General features: G+C 46.1%; 1 protein-coding gene across 1 annotated transcript in view; it reads left to right on the plus strand.

Moving 5' to 3' along the window:
- The window catches only part of CACNA1F (calcium voltage-gated channel subunit alpha1 F), a 152,883-nt gene that overhangs the window by 67,379 nt on the left and 58,172 nt on the right, over positions 1-27,332 (plus strand). Inside the window, exons 19-29 of the mRNA XM_073541426.1 lie at positions 3,014-3,143; positions 3,250-3,309; positions 7,454-7,560; positions 8,004-8,091; positions 12,150-12,257; positions 12,790-12,842; positions 13,187-13,333; positions 14,551-14,752; positions 15,459-15,617; positions 15,811-15,921; positions 16,082-16,165. Coding sequence (XP_073397527.1) covers positions 3,014-3,143; positions 3,250-3,309; positions 7,454-7,560; positions 8,004-8,091; positions 12,150-12,257; positions 12,790-12,842; positions 13,187-13,333; positions 14,551-14,752; positions 15,459-15,617; positions 15,811-15,921; positions 16,082-16,165 — 1,249 coding nt within the window. The remainder of the gene's footprint in view (positions 1-3,013; positions 3,144-3,249; positions 3,310-7,453; positions 7,561-8,003; positions 8,092-12,149; positions 12,258-12,789; positions 12,843-13,186; positions 13,334-14,550; positions 14,753-15,458; positions 15,618-15,810; positions 15,922-16,081; positions 16,166-27,332) is intronic.

The raw sequence follows: 27,332 nt of genomic DNA on the forward strand, positions 1-27,332 counted from the left end.
CTGATCAGGATGATTGGGTTTCATTTTTGCCCTTGGCCGAATTTGCTTTAAATAATAGAGCTAGTTCTGCCACTTTGATGTCACCTTTTTTTTGTAACTTTGGGTTTCATCCTCGATTTTCTTCAGGGCAGGTGGAGCCTTCTGCCTGCCCAGGTGTTGACACTGTGGTGGAGATAATGCACCAGATCTGGACCAAGTGGTGGATAAGTTATCTCTCTCCCAGGAAAAGCCCCAGCGGTTTTCCAATCGACATAGGACCATTGGTCCCCAGTTTAAGATTGGTGATATGGTGTGGTTATCATCAAAAAATATTGCTATGAAGGTGGCTTCTCCTAAGTTTAAGCCTAGATTTATTGGACCTTACAAGATTTTGGAGATTATTAATCCGGTCTCTTTTCGTTTGGCTCTTCCTGTCACATTTAAAATCCATAATGTGTTCCATAAGTCCTTGTTGAAGAGGTTTGTTGAACCAGTTGTTCCTGGGGTGGCACCTCCAGACCCTGTATTGGTTGAAGCTAACATGGAATATGAGGTAGAGAAAATAATGGATTCCCGTCTGGCTAGACGGAGACTCCAATATTTGGTTAAGTGGAAGGGTTATGGTCAGGAGGATAATTCCTGGGTCTCTGCCTCTGATATTCATGCCAAAAGATTGGTGCGTGCATTTCATCGGGCTCACCCTGATCGCCCTGGTGGCGTGGTTGAGGGTTCGGTGACCCCTCCTCAAGGGGGAGGTACTGTTGTGAGTTCATTTTCCCCTTCGTCACTGGGGTCTGGTGAACTCCCTATTCTGGTAAAGGAAGGTAATGAGCCTGATTATCAGGCACCTGAGTCTAATGAGGATGACTGGCTGAGTGGAGTCACAGACTGGATATAAGGCTGCCGACGCCCTTCTGCCCTGCGGGTGATTTCTCTGTGGACTTCTAGGACACCAGTCTGATTCCTGCTCCCCTAAAGCTAAGTTTTCTGTTTTGGCTGTTAGCCTTTTTGTTTTGTTTTCCTTGCTTTCCAGTATTCTGCCATCCCCTGCAGGGGTGAGCTGAATCTCCTTTTGCCTGTAGCTCTGTCTTCAGTATATTCCTGAGTGCTGACATAGCTTTTTGAAGCCTAGCGTCTTCAGGGCCTTTTTCACTGTCAGTTTGTTGGCTCTTATTTTCATAGGGTTTTTCACGGATTGCAGACAGCAGCCTTCCAGTCCTTTTCTGTCTAGTTAGCTTGGGCCCCTCTTTGCTCAGTCTATCTTTCTGTCTGTGTTAGTATTTTCATCTTGCTTCACCGTCATTATATGTTGGGGGCTGCCTATTGCTTTGGGGTCTGCTCTGGGCCAGTTTAATTTCCCCTTTCTTTCTTTAGGCCTATTTAATTCTCCGGCTGTGATCGAGGGGTCTAGGGCATCGTAGGAACCCCCCACAGCTACTGCTAGTTGTGTTGATAGGTTCAGGGGTCTGCAATCCGATAGCTGCCAACTTCTCTGGTTTTCTGGACTTAGCTAGCATTTCTGTTTTTGCCTCCTACGGTGACTCAATCATAACACACCCCCATAATCTTCCATAAAGTATAATGCATAGCCCATAGTCCTTCATATAGTTTAATGCACTGCCCATAGTAATCCATGTAGTAGTATGGCCACCATGTACTCACTGATTTAAAATAAATAAATACTCACCTACCTTCTGCTCCCTCGCCATGCGACGTCCCCTTCTGAAGCCGGCAGCTGACTTCAGCATGCAAGCGACAGGAGCGCATAATGTCACTGCCATGCGCCCCCAGGCACAAGCACACTGACATCAGATGCTGGCCTCTGATTGGCCGGCAGCATGTATTGCTGCTCATGGACCCGACAGGTATGTGCGCCGCAATACACTACTTCTGAATGTGCATCCGAGGAAGTAATTGCCTATTGTATCCTCACCCAGCCCTTGTGGATTGTGTGCCCTCGCGGGCAGGGTCCTCTTTCCTCCTTTACCAGTCATGACTTGTATTGTTTAAGATTACTGTACTTGGTTTTATTATGTATACCCCTTCTCACATGTAAAGCGCCATGGATTGAATGGCACTATAATAAAAATAAGTAATTGCAGGCATTAGCGGGCTCCTCACCTGCTGGGCCCAGTTTCAGCGGCGACCTCGGTAATTACGCTACTGTATCCAAAGGTCCAAGGTACGAAGTGCAAAGAATTTTAGATCTTTGGTCTTTCTAGAGACTCTGTAAAAAGAACTTCTCAAACTGTAAGGTACTATTAGGGTACCCCATAGTTGTCAAAAGAAGAAAAAGAAAAATACCCAGGTGTTGTAGGAATGTTAGAATCTTCTACTCCAGATCTCGATGTGGCGCAGCATACCCCCCAAAGTCAGCAGGGCAGTCACACTGTTCTGGGAAATTCATAAGATAAGAAATGGTTTCTTCATCATTTTATACTATTTCTGGTCATTAGGTCAGTTTTTTTACAGTCCTCAAAAAAATTTTGTAGCAATAGAGACAGGAGAGAGTTGAGGAAAGTAAGCTCTGACTGTGGATACAGTGACAGTTATGGGGTACTAGATATTCTATGAATGGTACTGGAGACCCTGTGGCTGGTACTAGGAGCACTGGTTAAATTCTACTAGTTATTCTCTCTGGGTGAGTGTAGACCACTAGTGAGGTCCAAGACTGGAGAGGCCTGGATGGAAAAGGCTGAGAAGCAGTGCTGTAGAGTAGGATGAATGAACGTGAACCCTCCTAGAGTAGGGTCAATCTTCTTGCAGTGGAAATCTTTAAAAAGCTGCCCAACAATTTACCATCTCTTTAAATGAGCAAATGCCACTCAGAAATTGTGGAGAACAAAGGACTATATCCATATGATGGACAATTTCTCATTGACAAAGATCGTTCTCATATACCAAGAGATGTTCATCCATAGTGCACTATGACAGATCAAAATACATGTTCCTGTATCTTGTATTAGCAATAATAAATGAATATGTTCCTTCTATTTACATAGCATTGCCGTTCATTTTCACCTTTCTCTTCCAGGCTCAGAGTTGGTTGTCATCGATTGATTCACCATCATATTTTCACCAATCTTATCCTGGTCTTCATCATTCTAAGTAGCATCTCCCTGGCTGCAGAAGATCCAATACGTGCCCACTCCTTCAGGAATCATGTGAGTACCACAAAGATGGATCAAGCCATAAAAAGATGGCATATGTGTATTCTTATCCGTGTGACATTTCTGATACATTGTTTGGGGGTGTTTTTTGTTGTTGCAGATTTTGGGTTATTTCGACTATGCTTTCACCTCCATATTCACAGTGGAGATCCTACTGAAGGTAGGAACTTCTTCTTTATATTCTGCAATGTGTCCATTAAATCTTCTTTCCTTTAAGCAGTATATTGTGATGGTGTATCTTGTTGATGGCTTATTGCTGGATATGCTATCATTTAATCATCGCTGAGGGTCCAACCTCTGAGATCCTTGCTGTATTGTATGAAGGCGCAATACTGATTCACTGCTGCATCCCCTTCACAGGTACTTGGATAGCATTGCTTCTAGCTAGGGGAACTGCAATGGGCATGTTTCACTTTATTGGAGGTGCAATAGAACTGTAGAGCTGGCAGTGCCCCAGTGAAGGCCATCACTAAAGCTGCTTTTCCATTGAAAGATCAGCGTGAACACGCGTTCTTATAAACACTAGTTTCACAATTATCTTTCTGTGTAAATGTAATAACGTGCAGGGAGGAGTATGTGTCACCACGGAACAGACAGACCAACAGTAAGGCTATGTGCACACGTATGCAGAAGATTTCTGCATAAAAACCGGACTCCTTCCCAGAAAACGCGCATTTTTCCCGCTCGTTTTTGCCGCGATTTTTTCCAGAGTCCCCAGACACATAGAAAATAGCCAGAAATGCGGAATTTACCGCGAAATTGAGCATGCTGCGTTTTTTACCGCAAAGCGGTTTTTTTCGCTGTAAAAAACGCATCAATATGCACAAAAAGTACAAAATGCATTAAAATGAATGGGAAGCTTCTTTTAGGAATTTTTTGAGCGGATTTTTTGGGAAAAACGCGGGAAAAACGCGGAAAAAAAACGCAACGTGTGAACACAGCCTTAAAGGGAGGTTTATTTACAGGGATTAAAACAGATAGAACAGTGAAAATGCTGTAACAGATATTATCAGAGACTGAAGAGATAACAAAAGTGCACAACAATACACAGTTATTCTCTTATGGGATGGCAACTTAACAGTTCCTGGAGAACTTGATTGTAGAAATCACTCTTCTCCCATGTAGGCACCCAGGCACAAGGGGCGCTTGATGTCATCCGTCTCTGGGATCCTAGGTATAGTCCAACTGGCGTATGGGGGGTTAACGTGGAAGCTCAAGGGGTGTGTGGATGGCAGTATCCCCCTGTATGCAGAATCCTTCCCTCTACTGCAGCAGCGGTGTTCCCTCACCAGGATCAGGGGCTCTGCCTGTGCCAGTCTCTCTCGGCAGGTCAGTGTAACAGTACAGTCTGTTCCTTGGTCACAGGGTAGCGTCTCAGCCACTGAATACAGCCTGTCTGCAAGGAAGAGTCTTGCCACTATCACAGTCTCTCTGAGAAGATTCACAGCATACAGCCCTTGCTCTGCACACACAGACTTCACAGGGGGATCAGGACACAACTTATCTGTCACTGCAGACTCCAACTGTTAGTAGTCACAGGATACAGCCTCTGCTTCTCTGCAGGTCTCAGTCTGTCTACGGGGTCAGGACGCAGCTCCACTGTCTCCACAGTACGCAGGCTCACGTACTGCTGTCCCTTTGCAACGATACCCCGGACTCTCTCTGTGACTAGGAGCTCTGTCTCTTCTGCAGTCTCTATCAGCATCCTTCCCCTTCAGCTCCTCAGGTTGCACTGACCCAAAAGCCTGGGAAGATTCTCTGCTCTCCTGTCCTGGCCCCCTGTGCTCAGCCCCTCCTCTGTCCCCCAGGGAACCTGCTGTCCTGTTTAACTGTTTGAGGCATGGAGCAGAGAGGGCAGCCCTCTCATGGCTCTTCTTGCACTTCACCCCCTTACATAAACAGGAGGGTGATTACACCCATGAACGAGCAAAATGTTCAAATGGTCCACTGTGCAAAAATGATCTTTTGCAAAGTGAAAAAAAATCATCGTTCTTGGTGGTGCATCAACCTGCGTCATCAGGAGAACCATGGCAGCCTATGTGCAATGAGCAATCTATTAATAATAATAATAATTTTTATATAGCGCCAACATATTCCGCAGCACTTTACATTAAGCGGGGACATGTACAGACAATAAATTCAATACGAGTTAAGTCAATTTAAACAGTGATATTAGGAGTGAGGTCCCTGCTCGCAAGCTTACAATCTACAAGGAAATGGGGGGGGGGGGGACACAGTAGGTGAAAAGTGATTATTTCAGGTCTGGCAATTATAATAGGGATTGTCATATAAAGCTGCATGATCCGGTCATCAGCCCATGTGTTTAAGTGCAATAGTCAAGTATCAAGTGCAGTTATCGTGTGCATGGAGGGTGTGGAGACAGATGAATAGTAGTGTGCAGATTCAAAATAATATTTGGGAGGAGGGAACAGGGCAAAGTTAGTTTGCTGAGTAGTTGATGTGGTAGGCTTGTTTGAAGAGATGGGTTTTCAAAGCGCGCTTGAATAGGTCAGGGCTAGGTATCAGTCTGATCGTCTGGGGAAGTGCATTCCAGAGAGCTGGCGCAGCACGAGAGAAGTCTTGAAGACGGAGGTGCGAGGTTCGGATTACGGGGGGATGTTAGTCTTAGGTCATTTGTAGAACGGAAGGCACATGTAGAGCGATAGACCGAAATGAGAGCGGAGATATAAGGCGGTGTAGAACTGTGGAGAGCTTTGTGCGTGAGAGAGATGAGTTTATACAGGACCCTGTAGTGAATAGGTAGCCAGTGTAAAGACTGGCACAAGATGGAGGCATCGGTGAAGCGGCTGGACAGAAATATGACCCTGGCTGCCGCATTCAAGATGGATTGGAGAGGAGAAAGTTTGATAAGAGGGAGACCGATCAGAAGAGAGTTGCAGTAGTCCAGACGAGAATGAATAAGAGCGACAGTAATAGTCTTAGCAAAGGTGCAAAGGTATTAGTGCACATCGTTTATTTTGATCTGCCTGTGTAAACAGGCTGTTAAATAACCACTGGTTGCAAAAGGTTTACAGAGAAGTGCTATGATTTGCAAACTTTAAAGGGAATCTGTCACCCCTTTTTTGAGATATCATATAATGATATCATTCAATTGTGTGTCACATAAGGATTCTCTTAGTACTTTTGCTTCCCCCTGACCCCGCACCTTTCATGCATAAATACCTTTTTATATCGGTTCAGATGTATGTAAACTGCCACTGTCCGGTCCGATGGGCGGGGCTTATTCAACTGCTCCCCCCTCCCTGTCTTGCTCTACGCATTTCTTCTTGTGTAGAGCAAGACGGGGAGGGGGGAGCAGTTGAATAAGCCCCGCCCAGCGGACCGGACTGCGGCAGTTTACATACATCTGAACCAATATAAAAAAGGTATTTATGCATGAAAGGTGCGGGGTCAGGGGGAAGCAAAAATACTAAGAGAATCCTTATGTGACACACAATTGAATGATATCATTATATGATATCTCAAAAAAGGGGTGACAGATTCCCTTTAAATATATGAAATTGGAACTGCATTACTGCTATAGAAAACATGTTAAAAAATGAATGTACTTAGCGCACAAACTGGTCAATTCATGAGAGCCCATCAGCTGCTGCAAGGCATACCCTTATCAAAGCCTTGCCATGGCAGATGGGCTCTCATGAATTGGCCAATTTGTGCTCTAAGTACATTCATTTTTTAACATATTTTCTATAGCAGTAATGCAATTCCAATTTCATATATTCACTGTTTTCATATGATTGCATTTTAGACTGCAGCTATAATTTTTTTTGTTATATTGAATAGTTCTGATGGCTTGCACTTGTTCACACTTGCCTTATTCTGTTTTGGAGGTGCTGGTCAGTTTTTTTTATTTTTGTGGTAAAGGTTTATGTATCTGAAGTTGTATTATGCTGCCGTTCGGACCCTTACTTATATGAGAATACACTTTTAAGGCTTTGTCTCAAGGTGGTCATATTGTATAGCCATCAGATATTTCTCCAAACACCGACTCTATACATACATGCTTGCTCAGGTGACCAAGCTTGACATGTCTATAGCATATTTAGGGTCCAAAAGCCTAGGGGTCTTTTCATCTGCCACCAATCTTATGTAGCGTAATGGGCTGTTTACTTGACGCCGTAGCGAAACCTACAGCTAATATCACTATAGGACACTGCTCTTTCTTGAACTATGAGTTTCCAGTGCAATGTTTTGTCTTTCATCTTTATCCTTTTGTTTTTTTTGCATTTTATTATCAGTAGTATCATGTGCCCGCCTTTCCTTACCAATTGTGTCTCCTCCAGATGATTTCATATGGTGCCTTCCTGCACAAAGGCTCTTTCTGCAGAAACTGGTTCAATCTCCTGGATCTGCTTGTTGTCAGCGTGTCTCTCATCTCTTTTGGGATTCAGTAAGTCAGGAACACTTTCTTCTTTCCTCATTCATTCTCCAGAGGACAGGATAAAACGCAAGCAAAATGGACACAAAACAGCAATGTCATTTCATGAGCTGTTGGTATGTCCTAGTAATTCATGGGAGAAGATTAGATTTGTAAGGTCTGTGATCTCTAACCAGCACTGAAACCCCTTTGACACTTTTCAGATTATTCTGATACTGTAAATATGACATTAAAAGTACACCATAGACAGCTGCCGACTGAACAGTCATTCCTTACGTCACACTATACATGCATGCTTGGCTTGGTTGAGCTTGCATGTTTGTCTTACAAAAATCGGTAACGTTGTCCCTTTAATAGGGAGAAGGAAATAAGATTCAGCTGGCGGCTTATCTCAGTTGAGAATAAAAGGATCTGGTATACTCTGGAAAAAAACTGAATTATGTTCACTTCTGCAGCTCAAGTGCCATCTCTGTGGTAAAGATTCTCCGTGTACTGAGAGTGCTACGTCCGCTGAGAGCCATTAACCGAGCCAAAGGGCTGAAGGTAAAACTGTTTATACTAAAAAAAAAAACATAATATAAAAAAAAATCTTTTATTCATTAACTTTTGTATCATGAAAGAGAACCTATCAGGTGCAAAAACAGACGCTATTTACCTGCAGATATAGGGTTTAAATGCTGCCTGGCTGATGTACTGAAAGCGTGGCTACTTGGAGGAAATTACTTGTCTCTTCCCTGGGGCCACTGGCTTTTAGTCATAGAGGCTTGTACGGAGTGATTACAATCAATGCTCATGGTATATTGAGCGCAGCTGTAAGCACCCCGGAAGTTTGACTGACAGATGCGATGCAGAGCAAACTGTCAATAAAAGCATCAGTGTCACGACACAGCTGTCAGGTGACCCGGGACGAGGGGCTCCTTCCCTATGCCTAACACTCAGTGGCGCCCTAGCTTACCCTATTCCCTGGGATACTTCTGAAGGTGAAGATGCCGGGGCCTCCACCCTTGCCTTATCTCCTGAGTCTGCCATGTATCCGTTCTCTTCCCTCACCGAGGGAAGAGGAGCGCTACTGCGCACCGTAGTACATCAACCCGACAAGCAAGGCAACACATACAAGGGTTAACAGAAATCTCCAGGCACACAAAATATTCACTCACATATATCAAAGGAATGCACCGGGGCGTGGAGGTAGGGGAATAAACCAAAATAGAGAAGGATAGGGAATTCTCACACATATGAACCAAACAGTTACAGATAACTCCTCCAACTCTCTTTCACGCCTGCCATGCCTATCATGCCGCTTTGCCCCCAGTGTCGGGTCCCTGCGGGCGCCCTGGAGGTGTCTCTTATGCTGCAAGATCCCTGGAGCAGTGTGCACATGCACCTCGTGACTGTTGTACTGCAAGATGCCTGGAGCAGTGTGCATGCGCACATCACCTCGTGGCTGCATGCCGTGGCTGTGTGACCAGCTGTCTCTGCTCTGCCTGCGACAATCCTCTGTGTTCCTGAAGACCCTGATCATGTGACCTTTCCAGCACTGTCTGATGCGGCAGTCCTCTCTGTGTTTCTGGAAGCCTCTGATCATGTGACCTTCTCTATGGTCCAGCCCAGTCTGATCTAGCAATGCTCTCTATGTTCCTGGAGTATTGAACTGGAAGTCCCCTCCTGGTCCTGACCCGGAAGTGCAGGTGCAAATGCCCTATATCAGACCACCCCTTCCTATGGTCGGGGCCTGATTACCGTGTTGCTTCCCTGCATGGCTGCTTAGTCTGCTTGGTCGCTCCCCGTATTCTGTGCCCCTGCACTCTGCCCTGTAGTGCGTCTCTGCACACGCTCTGTGCTTGTATTCTGCCTCTTGTCCTGTGCCATGTCTTGTCTTGTCCTTTGTGCCATGTTTTGTCCCTGTCATGCTTTGACTTGTAGTCCTTCCTGTGTTCTCTGCCTTGCTTGTTTTGCCATGTCTTGCTTTTGCTATGCTTTGACTTGTAGTCCTTCCTGTGTTTTCTGCCTTTACCTGCTTTGCCATGTCTTGCCTTTGCTATGCTTTGACTTATAGTCCTTCCTGTGTTCTCTGCCTTTGCCTGCTTTGCCATGTCTTGCCTTTGCTATGCTTTGACTTGTAGTCCTTCCTGTGTTCTCTGCCTTTGCCTGCTTTGCCATGTCTTGCCTTTGCTCTGCTTGGTGCTCTGTTGTGCCTCCTGGCACACGCACCATTCCTGCTCTAACCTAGGGTGCCTCTCAAGCACATTTCCAGGCTAGTCTCAAGGTTCTTCCTTGACCCGGCTCTGGGCTTCGGCCTACGCTCCGCTGCTAGCCCTGTTCTCTGCCTGGTGCTCTGTTGTGCCTCCTGGCACGCGCACCATTTCTGTTCTCTGACCTATGGTGCTTCTCCAGCACATTTCCAGGCTAGTCTAAAGGTTCTTCCTTGGCCCGGCTCTGGGCTTCGGCCTACGCTCCGCTGCTAGCTCTGTATTCTGCCTTGCTTTGTGGTGCCTCCTGGCACACTCTCCTTTCCTGTACTCTCTCTGACCCCGCTCTGTGCTTCTGCCTAGTTCCGCTCCTTGCTTTGTCTTTTCCTTGCCCTGTCTGGTTTTCCCTTCCCCTTGTCTTGTTGGTTCAGTACCGACCTGTTGGTCGCGTCACACAGGACAGTGTCACGTGTCAGTCTTGTTGTTTTAGTTACCGGCCTTCGGGTCGTGTCACACAGGACAGGCATACGTGACAGATTTGCCCTTGCCCGCCTCCTGTGCCTTAGTCATGCTGCTTGCTTGTGTCTCAGCCGTGTGCACTGGCCAGTGAGGCGTGTCTCCTGCCTTGAACCCTGGCGTGGCTCCTAGCACGCACCCTGCCTCGAACCCTGGCGTGGCTCCTAGCATGCACCCTGCCTTGAACCCTGGCTTGCCTGCCGGATTCCCGAAACCTGCCGACCGCTGCCAGAGGTTCGAAACCAGATGACTGCGGCCTGATGTCCGGAGCTGATTTCCGCAGCCTGATGCCTGGATCCTGTTGGTCGTTGCCAGTAGTCCGGAGTCCGATGCCATCGCACCCTGCCTTGGACCCTGGCGTGTCTTCTAGCACGCACCCTGCCTGAACTCTGGCGTGTCCCCTAGCACGCATCCTCTCTTGAACTCTGGCGTGTCTCCTAGCACGCATCCTCTCTTGAACCCTGGTGTGTCTCCTAGCAGGCCTCCTGCCTTGAAACCCTGGTGTGTCTCCTAGCACGTACCCTGCCTTGGACCCTGGTATGTTTTCTAGCACGTGTTATGCCTTGAACATTTGGCATGCCCCTGCACGCACTTTGCTGTGTTTCACTGTTTATGCCTTGCACCTGATTAAAGCTTGAAACCACGTTTATTGAAGAAACCCAGTGACCTCGCTTTATGTTTTGCATCCTGCTCGTTCCTGTTGTTAGACACTCACTAGTGTCCCCATGAGCTGGCCGTCTGGTCCCAGCAGTCGTGGTGGCTCACCCCCTTGGTCTTGCCCCTGACACTCCCTGTATAGGGGGTGGTTCCTCACAAGGTCAGCTCGCCCTCGGTGGGTGGGTGCCACGACCCAGAGGGTCCACTCAAAAAAATCGGCTCAGCAGAAGCTGAGTCCGTCACACTCTCCTTCTCATATGAACACCTCTCCCTCTGTTAGCCATGCAGCAAATGCTAGCTCTGACAAGGATTTGCAACAAAGCCCAGATTATAAAGGGGAAAGGAGTGGCTAACTGAGCTCAACTGCGAGCAACGTGGCCAATTTACCCCTGTTCTGATAGAAGGAATTAACACCATTAAAATGAAGAAGTGCTTCTTCTCAGCGCTGGAGTAAGAGCAATCAGACGCTACAGTCTTCTGGTTCCACATTGTCGAGATATCCCCGTGACAGTCAGGGAGTGATTGCAGCTGCTCTCACTGTGTACTGAGTGATATGCAACCACTCCATGTACGTCCCTATGACTGAAAGCGAGCGGCTCCTGGGAGGATATAACTTCACTTCTTACCTATAGCCGCGCTTTCAGTAAGGTGGCCAGGCCGCATTTTAACCTTTTATTTGCAGGTAAATAGCATTTGTTGTTTGTTTTGAACATAACAGGTTCCCTTTAAAGAAGCAATAATCATTATAACGGCACAAAAAAACATGAAAATATCCCAATACTTTCTCCCTGAAATTTCATTTTTCCTTTTATCTTATTTGGTTTCATATCAGGTGTTAAAAAAATATCTGTTCATCCCAAAAGCTCAGCAATGTCCTGTTCCTTACACAACATTTATCATTTATCTGTGGGATTAATGTATAATTAACGGGGGTCCGACTGCTCAGACCTCCACCTATCTTAAGAAACAGAGAAGTCAAAGTCCCCTGTGTGAGTGAAGCAGTAATGAGCATGAGCGACCACCACTCTATCATGGTAGAGCAGTAGTTTCACATGCTCACCACTGCTCACTTACCAAAGGGGACTTTGGGACCCTTCTGTTTGTGATCAGTGGAGGTCTCAGCAGTCAGACATCCAGCAGTCATACATTAATCATCTATGCTGTAGATAGGTGACATATGTTGTTTATAGGTTTTCTAGGATTAGTGTGTGTTTACCAATATGTCTTCTGTTTTCTCAGCATGTCGTCCAGTGTGTGTTCGTGGCTATCCGCACTATCGGGAACATTATGATTGTCACCACTCTTCTCCAGTTCATGTTCGCCTGCATCGGGGTTCAACTCTTTAAGGTAAAAACATATATCAGTCAATTTGTACGTGTGCATCCACCATAGGATCAGAAGCAGAGCATCCCCCTGTGCTCGCCCTGTGCTGCATGGGTTTTTCTCCACAGAGTTTAAAAATAAATGTAGGAGAAAGGTATAGGACATCTTGAATGCAAAAAATGAGAAAATGGAGGCAAATGATTTCGCACTGTCAGCCCCTGTCCCAGGTTTCGGCACCTCCACAAGGCTTTAACACAGGAAAACTTCTGTGTCGGTGCTAGCAGGGGGCTGGCAAACTGCTCATTTCAAGAGCCTCTTATTCTGTGTACATATCAGGCATTACATACAAGGGGACTGACTTGGCTATTAAAATGGGCCAAATGGTATTTGGATGATCATGCTGTACACGTGAGGTTTCAGCCAATATCTTACTCGACAGACCGTTTTCTACCTTGGTCCTTCGTGAACATTTTCCTTGGCCGAAATTGGCCATTTCAGATGATTTTTAATTTCATATGTATGGCCAGCTTAACTGACATGACACCTCTTTCTGCAGGGCAAGTTCTACAGCTGCACGGATGAGGCCAAGCATGGTCCAGAGGAGTGCAAGTAAGCACCCGTCATCATTCTTAGGAGCCTTAATAGATGCATTCGTAAACCTACACTGCGGCTCTGATAATTAGCATTAGAGTCTCTAGCTATATGATGGATGAATTGTGTAACATTTTGCACTATTATAACCAGGAAAAAAAAAAAAAAACATTAGAAACCCATTACAAGTCAGTTGGTGAGAACTGGATCACAATGGTTCCATGATGAATTCTGTAAAAAAGCAGAATTGATTAAATCAGTGTGAACAGTGACACTATTGTATCCACAATTTCTATATATCATACACATACAGATACAAAAAAAAAACACATTATTAAATGTATGCACTGTTCCTCCCGCAGGGGCACATTCATTGTGTACAAGGAGGGGGATGTCACCCACCCAACAGTGCGAGAGAGGATCTGGCACAACAGCGACTTCAACTTTGACAACGTCTTGTCTGGAATGATGGCTCTTTTCACCGTCTCCACCTTTGAGGGCTGGCCAGCGTAAGTCAAAGTGAGACAGACTGTCTTGTACCTTTGTATATTATGAAACAGCTCCTATTTACCTCTAGATATAACAAAGAACCTCCTAAAACATAATATAAAAGAACACATATTTTTCCTTTAGATACCACAGATTAGTATTTAAAAGGAATCTGTCACTAGGTATTTGCTATGTAATCCAAAACCAGCATAATATAGGGCAAGAGAGCCTGATTCAGGGATGTGTTACTTATTAGGCTGCGTGTTGTAGTTTCAATTCAATAGTTGTTTTGTCAACAGGAGATTATCACTACAGGACTACATCTCAGGTGCACAGCAGTCAGGCTAATTTGTATAACCCCGCCTCACCACTAATTGGCTGCTTGCTGTCAATGTACAGTGTACACAGGAAGTGGCCAACCAGTGGCGTGGGCGGGGTTAAACACAGCCCAGAGTCTTTCCTTTCTTGTTGTCGCAACCCTTAGGCTTCATTCACACGTACGATTTTCATGGTCCATACATGGATCACAATATCCAAACCAACTGTGGGTCTCCCAACCCAGACTAACAGTCTCATATATGCTATGAGGCTGTTAATGCAGTTCATCAAGACCCATGCCGGCTATATACAGGCTGTGAATTTTTTTCAGCCGACTTAAAAATCATTGTTCTCAGCAGCACATTGTCCTGTGTAAACAAGGACATGTGCTGCCAAGAACATAATATCCTATGGGCATAGGAGGATCATATTAACGATTTCTCTGTGCACATAGAATTGAGTCTAAACGACAGAGTTCATGTAGCCGATCGACTGTCATTTAAAGCGAACCTGGAAAGGTCAGAAAGGCCCGACGCCTGCGCACTGCAGTACTTTGCACTGCCCTCAATCGGGCAGATAAGTACGCCTGCGCAGGAGCGTGATGGCGAGGAGCTTTGAATCAAGCAGGAGAGCAGCATCGCAAGAAGATGGGAGGCGTCGGAACCGGACCTGCAACACCCATCAGACCAGACTGCCCTCCGGGTGAGTATAATAAAAGTTATTTTTCTTATTTTTCATGTCGAAGTGTGGGCTTATCTGCAACATTATACAATGCTGTAGATAAGCCCTGAAAGGCAGTGGCCGTATCTTATATCGGTCAAACCTGGTGATAGGTTCCCTTTAATGGTCTTGGTCCACAGGTGTAAATCCGGCATTAGTCTCATTCTATCTTACTATTTTCAATTTATTTTTGCTTTAGGCTATTGTATAAGGCGATCGATGCCAACGGGGAAAATGTTGGACCGATTTACAATTACCGGGTAGAAATTTCCATCTTTTTCATCGTCTACATCATCATCATTGCATTCTTCATGATGAACATTTTTGTGGGTTTCGTGATCATAACCTTTCGAGCACAGGGTGAGCAGGAGTACAAGAACTGCGAGCTGGACAAGAACCAGGTGATCATAATACAAAAGACGACGATTTATTCAACAGGAAACCTAAGGAATTAAATGTCGAATACTGGCGTTCACTCCAGTGCAGGCTGTTCACATGGGATTGTGGTTGTGAATCATATCACCCCTGCAAGTAAACTAGCCTGGTGGCTCAGGGGTGTCCAAGGTTCCTTAGGACTAATGGTGCACATACATCCAAAATGGCCGAACTTGAGCATAAGAGTCAATCATCAGCTGTCTTGAATCTACCCGATGACTGATCGACAAACGTTGATCATTGTTTAAAACATCGGTCGGTTGTATTGGATTTTTTTTGGCTGATGATGAGCACTGGCTGACCAAAACAATCGAATATGGATGAAACAGTCTAAGTTCTTATTTTTTTTGTCTTTCCATTTTCATCTATTGGGTTTTGCATAGCTTATAGGACACATAAACTTTTGTCTTCTTCCGTCGGGAAGAATTAAGATTGTTCATGTTGGATTTCTGCATGGCCAATCCTTTCTTCTATAGGGTGGCAATACAAAGGTGTCTGGCAACGGCTTACTCCCTTCTCTTCATCGGGAACACAAGAGTATTCCACTTCGAATGGATCAGGAAGAACTGTCTGTGTATGGGCAGCTTTAGCATTGCCATCCTTGCTGAATGATACTGTTGGCAATAAACCAGGAATAGGTTTTCCTGAACTGATTGTTTTTTATTTCTTTAGAGACAATGTGTGGAATACGCTCTGAAGGCTCAACCTCTGCGGAGGTATATCCCCAAGCACAAATACCAGTACAAGGTCTGGTACATGGTCAACTCCACTGGATTTGAGTACATTATGTTTGTTCTTATTCTTCTCAACACCATCGCCCTGGCCATGCAGGTAACTGACGCCGTAGGTAACTCCTTTTATAACGGGACATGCCATAGACTAGCATTGTGTTCTTGGAGAAATAATAGATCATGTTAAAGTATATAGACTTTTAATAATATAAAATGATTTTTTTTTTTTTTAGAAAGAGAATTATCTATGGACACAATATAGCTAATAAATATTTTTTTCTATTTTAATAAAGCATTATGAACAGTCACAGCCATTTAATTATGCAATGGACATCCTTAACATGGTTTTTACTGGTCTTTTCACTGTGGAAATGGTGCTGAAGCTCACTGCATTCAGAGCCAAGGTCAGTCCCATGTGTCTGATTATCCCGCATTTCTTCCAGTAGTCTCTTCTGATATGTATATGACCACCCTGGGCTGTGTTTGGCTCATAATATGCTGAAAATGTAGCATACTTTTACGCTATAAGGATAATACATAGTTTTATCCACTTTGTCTCGCTAGCATTACTTCTGCGATGCCTGGAACACATTTGACGCTTTAATCGTGGTGGGTAGCCTGGTCGACATTGCCGTGACAGAAGTCAATGTAAGTACTGGACTGATGAAAATGAAGTATAAACCTTACATACTCAACTACCTCCGTCAGTCCTATAGAAAATGAATGGAATGGTGACGTGTGGTGGCACGGCCACTGTTCCACTCTGACTGGGCACTGTGGTGCCCCTTTCTCTTGGATCCTCACTGATCTGCAATTATGACCTATTCTTTGGATTAGTGATAACATTTAGTGACTGGAATAATGTTTTAAATATGCAATGACCACTACCAGTTCAATTCTGAGGTTGTTAGACCGCTATATATTCATCCCCACTGTTTATATTTCTCCTGATTCTTCATGAGTCCCTTTTTCCTGGACATTACATGACTAAGATAGGGTGTCTTATTGCCAAACATAAGAGTCTAGATCTCATCCCTTTATTTTCTGCTGTCACATGCCACATTTTCATCATGAGGATCTCAAGGGCCTCAGCTCAGCTTTTGCCACAATGGTTGGTATCAAAGAAAACTCGATGGCCATATTGAGCACCAATGTAAGGGTGTTCGGTGATCCACTGTCTAAAGCTGACAACCTTCTGCCTTCAGGACAAGTCACAAGTGTAGACATCTAACCTCAGAAACATAAAACTTCAATATCGTGTAATCTAGAAATGGAAACGTTACTGGGAAGACTTAGGCTATGTGCACACGCTGCGGATTCACCTGCGGATTTTTCCACACGGATTTTGTAAAATCCGCAGGTCAAAAGACCTGCGGTTTATCTGCGGATTAGCCTGCGGTTTTCCCCTGCGGTTTGACACCTCTTCAATGGAGAAGGTCTGAAACCGCTGTGGATTCCGCACAAAGAAGTGACATGCTGCAGTTTTGAAACCGCAGCAAATCGGCGCGGAAAAGTCCGCACCATGTGCACTGCGGTTTTTGTTTTTCATAGGTTATAATGGTACTGTACACCGCAGCAAAAACTGCTGCGGATCCGCAGGGCCACATCCGCTGCGGATACGCAGCAGAATCCACAGCGTGTGTACACACCCTTAGACCGAACAGTGACTGACCCAGTGGTGAAAAAAAGTTGCAAAAGAAATCCTGGCGATGCCTGGACAAATTACATTAGATTGCCTGTTCCTAGCAAAAGAAACAAAATCAGTTTCCACACTCTGCAGTAAGGAAGAGCTCAGCACAATGGAGATTATAGGATCTTACAGGGCTCATAAATCTGACAAATAGGTGCAGCACGATGACCAAGAAACCGGGACACAACTCCATCATTATGTCAAGTAATTCCTGGTGGAGCCAACACTGACAGTCTGGAGTTATGAAATACGGGACTCTCCCATCGAACACCTAAAAACTCCAAAATTCTGAAAATTCCCACAAGATATGCCACATTGATAGATGTAGGTCCTTCCTTTGCAGAAAATGGGGCGGGAGGCTTCTCGACCCATATCCTGACTGATGACATGGTCTTCAGCCACCAGATGCAGGCTGAGAATGGAGAGTTGGACTCTCATATTTCCATACTTCCCTTAGAAGGGAGTTCAAGACACAAAAACGCTGATCACCTAGATTTAGCGGTCAATGGTCACCTCGCCAGACAAGCCTCGGGACCCTCATTCTCCACATAGCCACAGGTGCCAAAGGATATTGATTTGCCACGAATGACCAAGGTGGGAATGTAAAGGCAGCTTTGTTACTCCGCCAAGGAAACAGTAATTTGGCTCCTTGTCTTTCGTGTGCCCGATTATTGGGATTTTACTGTTGGTGTTGCATTGGAATCATTATTTATCACTCACTTGGTTTTCCTGATGGTGTGTTTGTATTCATTGATGGATTTGTGTATTAATTGATGTTATCTCCCTATATTTCATCACATGCAACCATGGATTCATCATCATCACCATCTTCATCATCATCATGACTGCCACCCTCATCACCCCCTACTATTGCCATATATGTGTAATGCAGAATGGATGGCATGTTGGGGAGGTATGTAGTTACTGTAATAACTTATTCCATCATGGAGATTTATATACCTCATCTAACCCCCCCCCAAAAAAAAAAAAAAAAAGCTCAAGGTTCCGCTCATTCTACAATAGACATTTTCACCCAAGTCATAATCTTTCCATCACATAACCATCCATACTTTTGTGACCGTTTTGCACAAAGGATCTCAATAAGAGGCTTTTCTTCATCCGTGTAATCTCCCCAACCTCCTAAAACCTTCCCCCTTCTTCTCCTCTTATTACTAAAAGCTCTTTAATGTAAGGAGACCATTGCAGAGATTCTTGCAAGGTCAGGGGACCTCAGCAATGGCTGACAGCATTTTATTGTTTTACCCAGCTAAAGAAAAAAAAAGTTTCCACAAAATGTAAGCACAATTACGCTCATTCATATTCTTTCCTTACAGTGGCATGTTAAAGTTTGTGCACCCCTGGTCAAATTACTGTTATTGTGAACAGTTAAGCAAGATGAAATGATTTCTTAAAGGTTAAAGATGACACGTTTACTTTCTATTTTAGGCAAAAAAAAAAATATTTTCTTTTTTTCATTTTAATAACTTCAAAAAGGAAAATGGGCAGGTGCAAATTTTTTGCACCTTGTATGGTTTGTACCTAGCAGCACTCCCTTTTGCAAGCATCACAGCTTGTAAACACTTTTTGTAGCCAGCTAAGAGGGATTTTCATCCATTCTTCCTTGAAGAATTCTTCCTGTTCTGTGAGATTCCTGGGTTGTCTTGCATCCTCTGCTGTTTTGAGGTCTAGAAACAGATTTTCAATGATGTTCAGATCAGGGGACTGTGAGGGCCATTGCAAAACCTTCAGCTTATGCGTTTTGAGATAATCTATTTTGGATTTTGACGTGTGTTTAGGATCATTATCCATTTGTAGAAGCCATCTTCTTTTTCTACTTCAGCATTTTTATAGATGATGTCATGTTTGTATCAAGAATTTGTTGAAATTTTATTGAATCCATTCTTCCCTCTACCAGTGAAATGTTCCCCGCGCCATTGGCTGTAACAGAACCCCAAAGCATGATTGATCCACCTCCATGCTAAATAATTGCCGAGATGTTCTTTTCCTGAAATTCTGTGCCCTTTTTTCTCCACACATACCTTTCATCATTGTGGCCAAAGATTTCTATTTTAACCTCATCAGTCCACAGAACTTAATCCCAAAATGTATCAGACTTGTTTATATGTTCTTTTGCATACTTCTAACCGTGAATTTTATGGTGAGGATGCAGGAGAGGTTTTCTTCTGATGACTTTTCCATGAAGGCTATATTTGTGCAGGAGTCTCTGAACAGTAGAACAATGTACCACAACTCCAAATTATGCTAAATCTTTCTGAAGGTCTTTTGCAGTCAAGCGGGGGATCTGATTTGCCTTTCCAGCAATCCTATGAGTAGCTCTCACTGAAATTTTGCTTGGTCTTCCAGACCTTACCTTGACCTCCATTGTTCCTTTTAGCTGCCATCTCTTAAATACATTTTGAACTGAGGAAAGGGGAACTTGAAAATGCTTTGCTGTCTTCTTATAGCCTCTTCCTGGCTTGTGGGTCTCCACCATTTTCATATATATACACTCACTGGCCACTTTATTAGGTACACCATGCTAGTAAGGGGTTGGACCCCCTTTTGCCTTCAGAACTGCCTCAATTCTTCGTGGCAGAGATTCAACAAGGTGCTGGAAGCATTCCTCAGAGATTTTGGACCATATTGACATGATGGCATCACACAGTTGGCGCAGATTTGTCGGCTGCACATCCCTGATGCGAATCTCCCGTTCCACCACATCCCAAAGATGCTCTATTGGATTGAGATCTGGTGACTGAGGAGGCCATTTGAGTACAGTCAACTCATTGTCATGTTCAAGAAACCAATCTGAGATGATTCGAGCTTTATGACATGGCGCATTATCCTGCTGAAAGTAGCCATCAGATGTTGAGTACATTGTGGTCATAAAGGGATGGACATGGTCAGCAACAATACTCAGGTAGGCTGTGGCGTTGCAACGATGCTCAATTGGTACCAAGGGGCCCAAAGAGTGCCCAGAAAAAATTCCCCACACCATGACACCACCACCACCAGCCTGAACCGTTGATACAAGGCAGGATGGATCCATGCTTTCATGTTGTTTACGCCAAATTCTGACCCTACCATCCGAATGTCGCAGCAGAAATCGAGACTCATCAGACCAGGCAACGTTTTTCCAATCTTCTACTGTCCAATTTCGATGAGCTTGTGCAAATTGTAGCCTCAGTTTCCTGTTCTTAGCTGAGAGGAGTGGTACCCAGTGTGGTCTTCTGCTGCTGTAGCCCATCTGCCTCAAAGTTCGACGCACTGTGCGTTCAGAGATGCTCTTCTGCCTACCTTGGTTGTAACGGGTGGCAATTTGAGTCACTGTTGCCTTTCTATTAGCTCGAACCAGTCTGCCCATTCTCCTCTGACCTCTGGCATCAACATGGCATTTCCGGCCACAGAACTGCCGCTCACTGGATTTTTTTTCTTTTTCGGACCATTCTCTGTAAACCCTAGAGATGGTTGTGCGTGAAAATCCCAGTAGATCAGCAGTTTCTGAAATTCTCAGACCAGCCCTTCTGGCACCAACAATCATGCCACGTTCAAAGGCACTCAAATCACCTTTCTTCCCCATACTGATGCTCGGTTTGAACTGCAGGAGATTGTCTTGACCATGTCTACATGCCTAAATGCACTGAGTTGCCGCCATGTGATTGGCTGATTAGAAATTAAGTCTTAACACACAGTTGGACAGGTGTACCTAATAAAGTGGCCAGTGAGTGTGTATATATATATATATATATATATATATATATATATAATACATATTAGCTGAAGAGCCCAGCGTTGCCCGGGCATAGTAACTGTGGTTAGTTATAACAAATTATAATTATTATATCTATTTATATAAAGCTGAGTGTATAGCCCAGTTCACTCCGCATAGCCACACTCACTCTAATATCCCAGATTATCCCGTCAGCCAGAGCCACCGTACTACTACCTCTAATATCCACATCATCCCGTCAGTCAGAGCCACCGGAATACTTCCACTAATATCCTACATCATCCCGTCGGAGCCACCGGACCACTACCTCTAATATCCCACATCATCCCGTCAGCCAGAGCTACCGGACTACTACCCCTTGTCAAACCGCTCCTCCCTGCGCCCCGTCATACGTACCTGTCTGCGGCCACCCGACGTGTCTCTGGAGTGAGTCTGCGCCACCCGGTGTCTTTGCTTCAGGTCTCACGGCTGGCTCCGGGGTCCCGTCGTGTGCGCGCGCACATCACACAGCTGAGGCTGCGGCCGTGTGCATCTTGGGTTTTCTATGTTCATGGAGGACCCTGACCCGGAAGTCCTGCGGTGCACACTACCTACATCACGCTGCCTCTTCCTGTAGGCTACGCCTGATTATCATTTGTGTCTGTTCTCTCCTGCGTCTTAGTACCTCCTGGCTACCTGCTCTTTGTTGCGCTACTTTGTTCTGTGCCTTCACCTTGCCGCTTTTGTGTCCCTTTTTAGTGCTCGCCTGCTCCAGCCTTCGCCTGCGTCCAGCTGTGCCACCATTCTCCTCCTGAGTGTTCCGCTTTTGCCTACTCCTCTGTACAGACTAAAGTCCTTCCCTGCAGTCTCCGGTCTCTTCTTCCAGCCTCTATTCAGCCCGCTCTGTCTTCTCCGCTTGTCTCCTACTGTTCGTCCCTTGGTACCAGCCATCACTGTGATGGTCTCCCCTGTGCCTGCTCCTGACGCTCCCTGTATAGGGGGTGGTCCTCACTAGGCCAGTTCACCAGGGAGAGTTTCGTTGCCATGATCCTGTGGGTTCACTTTAGGAGCTTCACAAGTTCCCACACCCCTAATATCCCACATCATCCCATCAGCCAGAGCCACCGGACTACTACCCCTAATATCCCACATCATCGCGTCAGAGCCACCGGACTACTACCCCAAATATCCCACATCATCCCGTCAGAGCCACCGGACTACTACCACTAATATCCCACATCATCCCGTCAGCCAGAGCCACCGGACTACTACCACTAATATCCCACATTATCCCATCAGAGCCACCGGACTGCTACTCCTAATATCCCACATCATCCCGTCAGCCAGAGCCACTGGACTACTACCACTAATATCTCACTTCATCCTATCAGAACCACCGGACTACTACCCCTAATATCCCACATCATTCCATCAGTCAGATCCACCTGACTACTACCACTAATATCCCACATCATCCCATCAGAGCCACCGGACTACTACCCCTAATATCCCACATCATTCCATCAGCCAGAGCCACCGGACTACTACCCCTAATATCCCACATCATTCCGTCAGCCAGAGCCACCGGACTACTACCACTAATATCCCACATCATCCCTTCAGCCAGAGCCACCGGACTACTACCACTAATATCCCACATTATCCCATCAGAGCCACTGGACTGCTACTCCTAATATCCCACATCATCCCGTCAGCCAGAGCCACTGGACTACTACCACTAATATCTCACTTCATCCTATCAGAACCACCGGACTACTACCCCTAATATCCCACATCATTCCATCAGTCAGATCCACCTGACTACTACCACTAATATCCCACATCATCCCATCAGAGCCACCGGACTACTACCACTAATATCCCACATCATCCCATCAGAGCCACCGGACTACTACCCCTAATATCCCACATCATTCCATCAGCCAGAGCCACCGGACTACTACCCCTAATATCCCACATCATTCCGTCAGCCAGAGCCACCGGACTACTACCACTAATATCACACATCATCCCGTCAGAGCCACCGGACTACTACCCCTAATATGCCACATCATTCCGTCAGCCAGAGCCACCGGACTACTACCACTAATATCCCACATCATTCCGTCAGAGCCACTGGACTACTACCCCTGATATCCCATATCATCCCGTCAGAGCCACCAGATACTACCCCTAATATCACACATCATCTTGTCAGAGCCAACATTGTCAGGCTGGTGCTGTTACAGCGATTAAAATGATACCTGGGTTGGAGAAATATGTCTTGTGTTTCTTTTTTTAATCTGTGTTTGAATTTTTAAGTTAATGAAATGCTTCATGCCAGACAAAGAGAAGTTCCTGATTCTGGGCTCCCCCTGCAGTCTGTGTAAGAGGGTGGTCTGTGTCGGCACGGTAATAAATTGTGTTATTTCCAGCTTTACAGAAGGACAATAACACCATAGAAATTATAAGAATAATAGGCCTCAGTTACCACAACTGTCTACAAGGAAAACTGTTGCTCATAGCAGCCAATCACAGCTCAGCTTTCATCTCTTAAACAGTTCTGGTGAAATGAAAGATGTTTAGTGACTGGTTGCTATGGGCAACACAGGCAGTGTAACCTGTTGTGGTCAAGAAGATGTGCCTATGAAATATATATATATTAGATATTTATTATACGTATATACTGTATTTTTCGCTTTGTAAGACGCACTTTTTACCCCCAAACTTGGGGGGAAAATGGGGGTGCGTCTTACAAAGCGGATATGCCTTACCGGGTGTAGGCCGCAGGGGTGTCCTGGTGTCTCCGGGTGCCCGGCGGTGCTATGGGTGTCTCCGGTTGCCCAGCGGTGTCTCCAGGTGCCCAGCGGTGTCTCCGGTGCCCAGCCCGGGCTCTGCCAACATTTTGCAACAGGCCAGAGCCCCGGGGCACTTTCTCGGTTCCTTCTATGTGATGGACCCCGGCAATATGGCCGCCATCGGGGGCAGCGCATGCGCTGATGGTGATCTCGGGACTGAGATTTCGAGAGATGAGATCTCAGTGCTGAATTGTCATCTCTCGAGATCTTTGTCCCAAGATCACCATGTGAGCATGCGCCGCCCTCGTCAGCAGCCATATTGCTGGAGTCCATCACACAGAAGGAACCGTGAAAGTGCCCCGGGGCTCTGGCCTGTGGCAAAATGTCGGCAGAGCCCCGGGCTAGGTACCTGGAGACACCGCTGGGTACCAGAGACACCACTGGGCACCGGAGACACCCACAGCACCGGCCAGCACTGCCGGACACCCGGAGACACCCAGCAGCAGCACAAGCCCCCCTGGTAGCAGCAGCACAAGACCCCCTGTCAGCACGCTGCACATCGGAGCACCCCTTCATCCCTTCCTACGGTCTGCAGCATCACCCCACTCTTTCCTCCTCCAGCAGCGACCCTGGGACTCCGCTTCACTGTAGCCACCACCCCCGGTAAGCAATAAGACACATGGATTATAAGAAGCAACACCAATTTATAAAAAAAACATTTTTTCTTATTTTTCTCTTATTTTGGGGTGCGTCTTATAATCCGGAGCATCTTATAAAGCGAAAAATATGGTATATTAAATATTTATTATACGGGGCTTTCTGTGTGGAGTGAGTGTGGCTATGTGAAGTGGGCGGGGCTATGTGGAGTGGGCGTGGATTGAAACACAGACAAACACACCTACATACATACACTCATTTTTACATATATAGATATAATATATATACAATTGTGCTCAAAAGTTTACATACCCCGGCAAAAATGTTGCTTTCTAGGCCTTTTTCAGAGAGTATGAATGATAACACCAAAGCTTTTTCTCCACTCATGGTTAGTGGTTAGGTGAAGCTATTTATTGTCAAATTACTGTGTTTTCTCTTTTAAAATCATATTGACACCCCAAAACATCCATATGACCCTGATCAAAAGTTCACATACCCCATTTTTTAATACCGTGTATTGCCGCCTCTAACATCGATGACAGCTTGAAGTCTTATTTTCTCAGATGGTAAAGCTACCCACTCTTCTTGGCAAAAAGCCTCCAGTTCCTGTAAATTCCTGGGCTGTCTAGCATGAACTGCGCGCTTGAGATCTCCCCAGAGTGGTTCAATGATATTGAGGTCAGGAGGCTGAGATGGCTACTCCAGAAACTTCACTTTGTTATTATTATTAATTTATATAAATTCCATGGTGCTGTACATGAGAAGGAGTTACATACAAAGTTATAGATATCGTTTACAATTAAAAAATTTACAATGACAGACTGGTACAGAGAGGAGAGGACCCTGTCCTTGCGTGTGAGATTAGAGACCTCCGGAAGTTGAACCCTCAGGACCGCGACGACAAACCTCCCTCGGGCGAGCTGGCCAGGTGTACCACCCCCTATACAGGGAGCGTTAGGGGCAGACCCAGGGGAGACTATCGCCGCGGAAGCTGATACCTGGGAACAGCCTGGAGGAGGTGCAGGCAGGGAACGTACTGGCGACCAGATGGAAGATGGCGCCAACCGCAAGGACGACTGCTGAAGCCGCGGGGACGGAGGTGGACAGCAACGGAGGACGGCAGGAACAGGTACTAGGTGCGACACAGGAACAGGTGGGCGAAGACAGGAACGGACTGGACCTGGAAGGGAACACAGGAAGGTCACAAGTAGGGAAACTAGCGGAGGAGCAGGAAAAGTACACAGCGCAGAGACAGGAGGAACGCAGGAGTGTGTGGACCCAATATCAAACGTGAGCCACAAATGATAGTCAGGGAGAGAGCATAGGGTGAGGCTGCCTGATATAGGGCACGCTGCAAAACTTCCGGGTCAGAGTGCAGCGGTGTCATGGGGCCAGGATAGGGCGCCTAGCCTAGGGGGTGTACCCAGATGTGCGCCTGCGTACCTGTGAGGGAGCAGAGGCCGGCCGCAGGACAGTTCATGGACAGGCGCCAGCAGTGGGGGCGGGCCGAGAGGAGCGGAAGCGCCGGAGGGCCCCGGGCGGCGTGGAGGCCGAAGTTGCTGCAAGAAGAGGAGCCGTGGCAGAGGCGGATGGATCGGCGGTGGCAGGAGCCCGACCCAAGGGAGCTGTGGCAGCGGCAGCAGAAGCCACAGAGCAGACGGGAGCCGGGGAGGTGAGCGTGACATTGCGGACTTACATTCTACAGGATAATGGTGAAGAGTCAGAAGGTCGGGGGTGCAGCAGCTCTGGTGATAGTGAAGCGGCAGCTCGGGTGGTGGTGAGGTGGCAGAATGGTTATTGCAGGCTGTAAGCTTTCCTGAAGAGATGGGTTTTCAGTTTCCGTCTGAAGGATCCGAGGATGGTGGATAATCGGACGCAATGAGGCGTGGAATTCCAGAGGATGGGGGATATTCGTGAGAAATCTTGGAGGCGGTTGTGTGAGGAACGAATAAGTGTGGAGGAGAGTAGGAAGTCTTGGAAGGATCGAAGATTACGTGAGGGAAGATATTGGGAAATTATTTCAGAAATATAGGGAGGGGACAAGTTGTGGATGGCTTTGTAGGTCTGTGGAAGTAGTTTGATCTGGATTCGTTGGAGAATTGGGAGCCAGTGGAGGGATTTGCAGAGGTGAGAAACAGTAGAGTAGCGAGGAAAGAGGTGGATTAGTCAGGCAGCAGAGTTGAGGACAGACTGGAGTGGTGCAAGAGAGTTGGCAGGGAGGCCACAGAGGAGGGTGTTGCAGTAATCAAGGCGGGAGAGGATGAGGGCAATCTCAAGACTTTTAGTAGATTGAGGGCTGAGGAAGGGACGGATTCTGGAAATATTTTTGAGTTGGAAGCGACAGGAGGTGACAAGAGCTTGGACGTGTGGTTTGAAGGACAGGGCAGAGTCAAGAGTTACTCCGAGGCAGCGGATTTCAGGTGTGGGAGAGAGCGTGATGCCGTTTACCATAATAGATAGATGGGGTAGGGAAGATATGTGACTTGGAGGAAAGATGATGAGTTCGGTTTTGTCTACATTGAGTTTTAAGAAGCAAGAGGTGAAAAAGGAGGATATGGCTGATAAACACTCCGGGATTCTGGACAGCAGAGAGGTAGATCTAAGTGTCTTACAGGTGGTACTGGAAGCGATGGGACTTTATGAGTTGTCCTAGGCCAAGGGTATAGATGGAAAAAAGTAGGGGGCCCAGGACAGAGACTTGAGGGGTTCCAACAGAGAGAGGGAGGGATGAGGAGGTAGTGTGGGAGTGGGAAACACTAAATGTGCGGTCAGAACGGTAAGAGGCGATCCAGGGCAGGGCAAGGTCTTTGATGCCAAAGGAAGAAAGAATCTGTAGCAGTAGGCAGTGGTCGAATGTGTCGAAGGCAGAGGACAGGTCAAGAAGGAGGAGGATGGAGAACTGTTAGCTTTGGCTGTGAATAAGTCATTAGTCATTTTGGTCAGGGCAGTTTTGGTGGAGTG

This window comes from Dendrobates tinctorius, unplaced genomic scaffold (assembly GCF_039654945.1).
Source record: "Dendrobates tinctorius isolate UK_male_01 unplaced genomic scaffold, ASM3965494v1 ptg000120l, whole genome shotgun sequence".
NCBI classification, from domain to species: domain Eukaryota; kingdom Metazoa; phylum Chordata; class Amphibia; order Anura; family Dendrobatidae; genus Dendrobates; species Dendrobates tinctorius.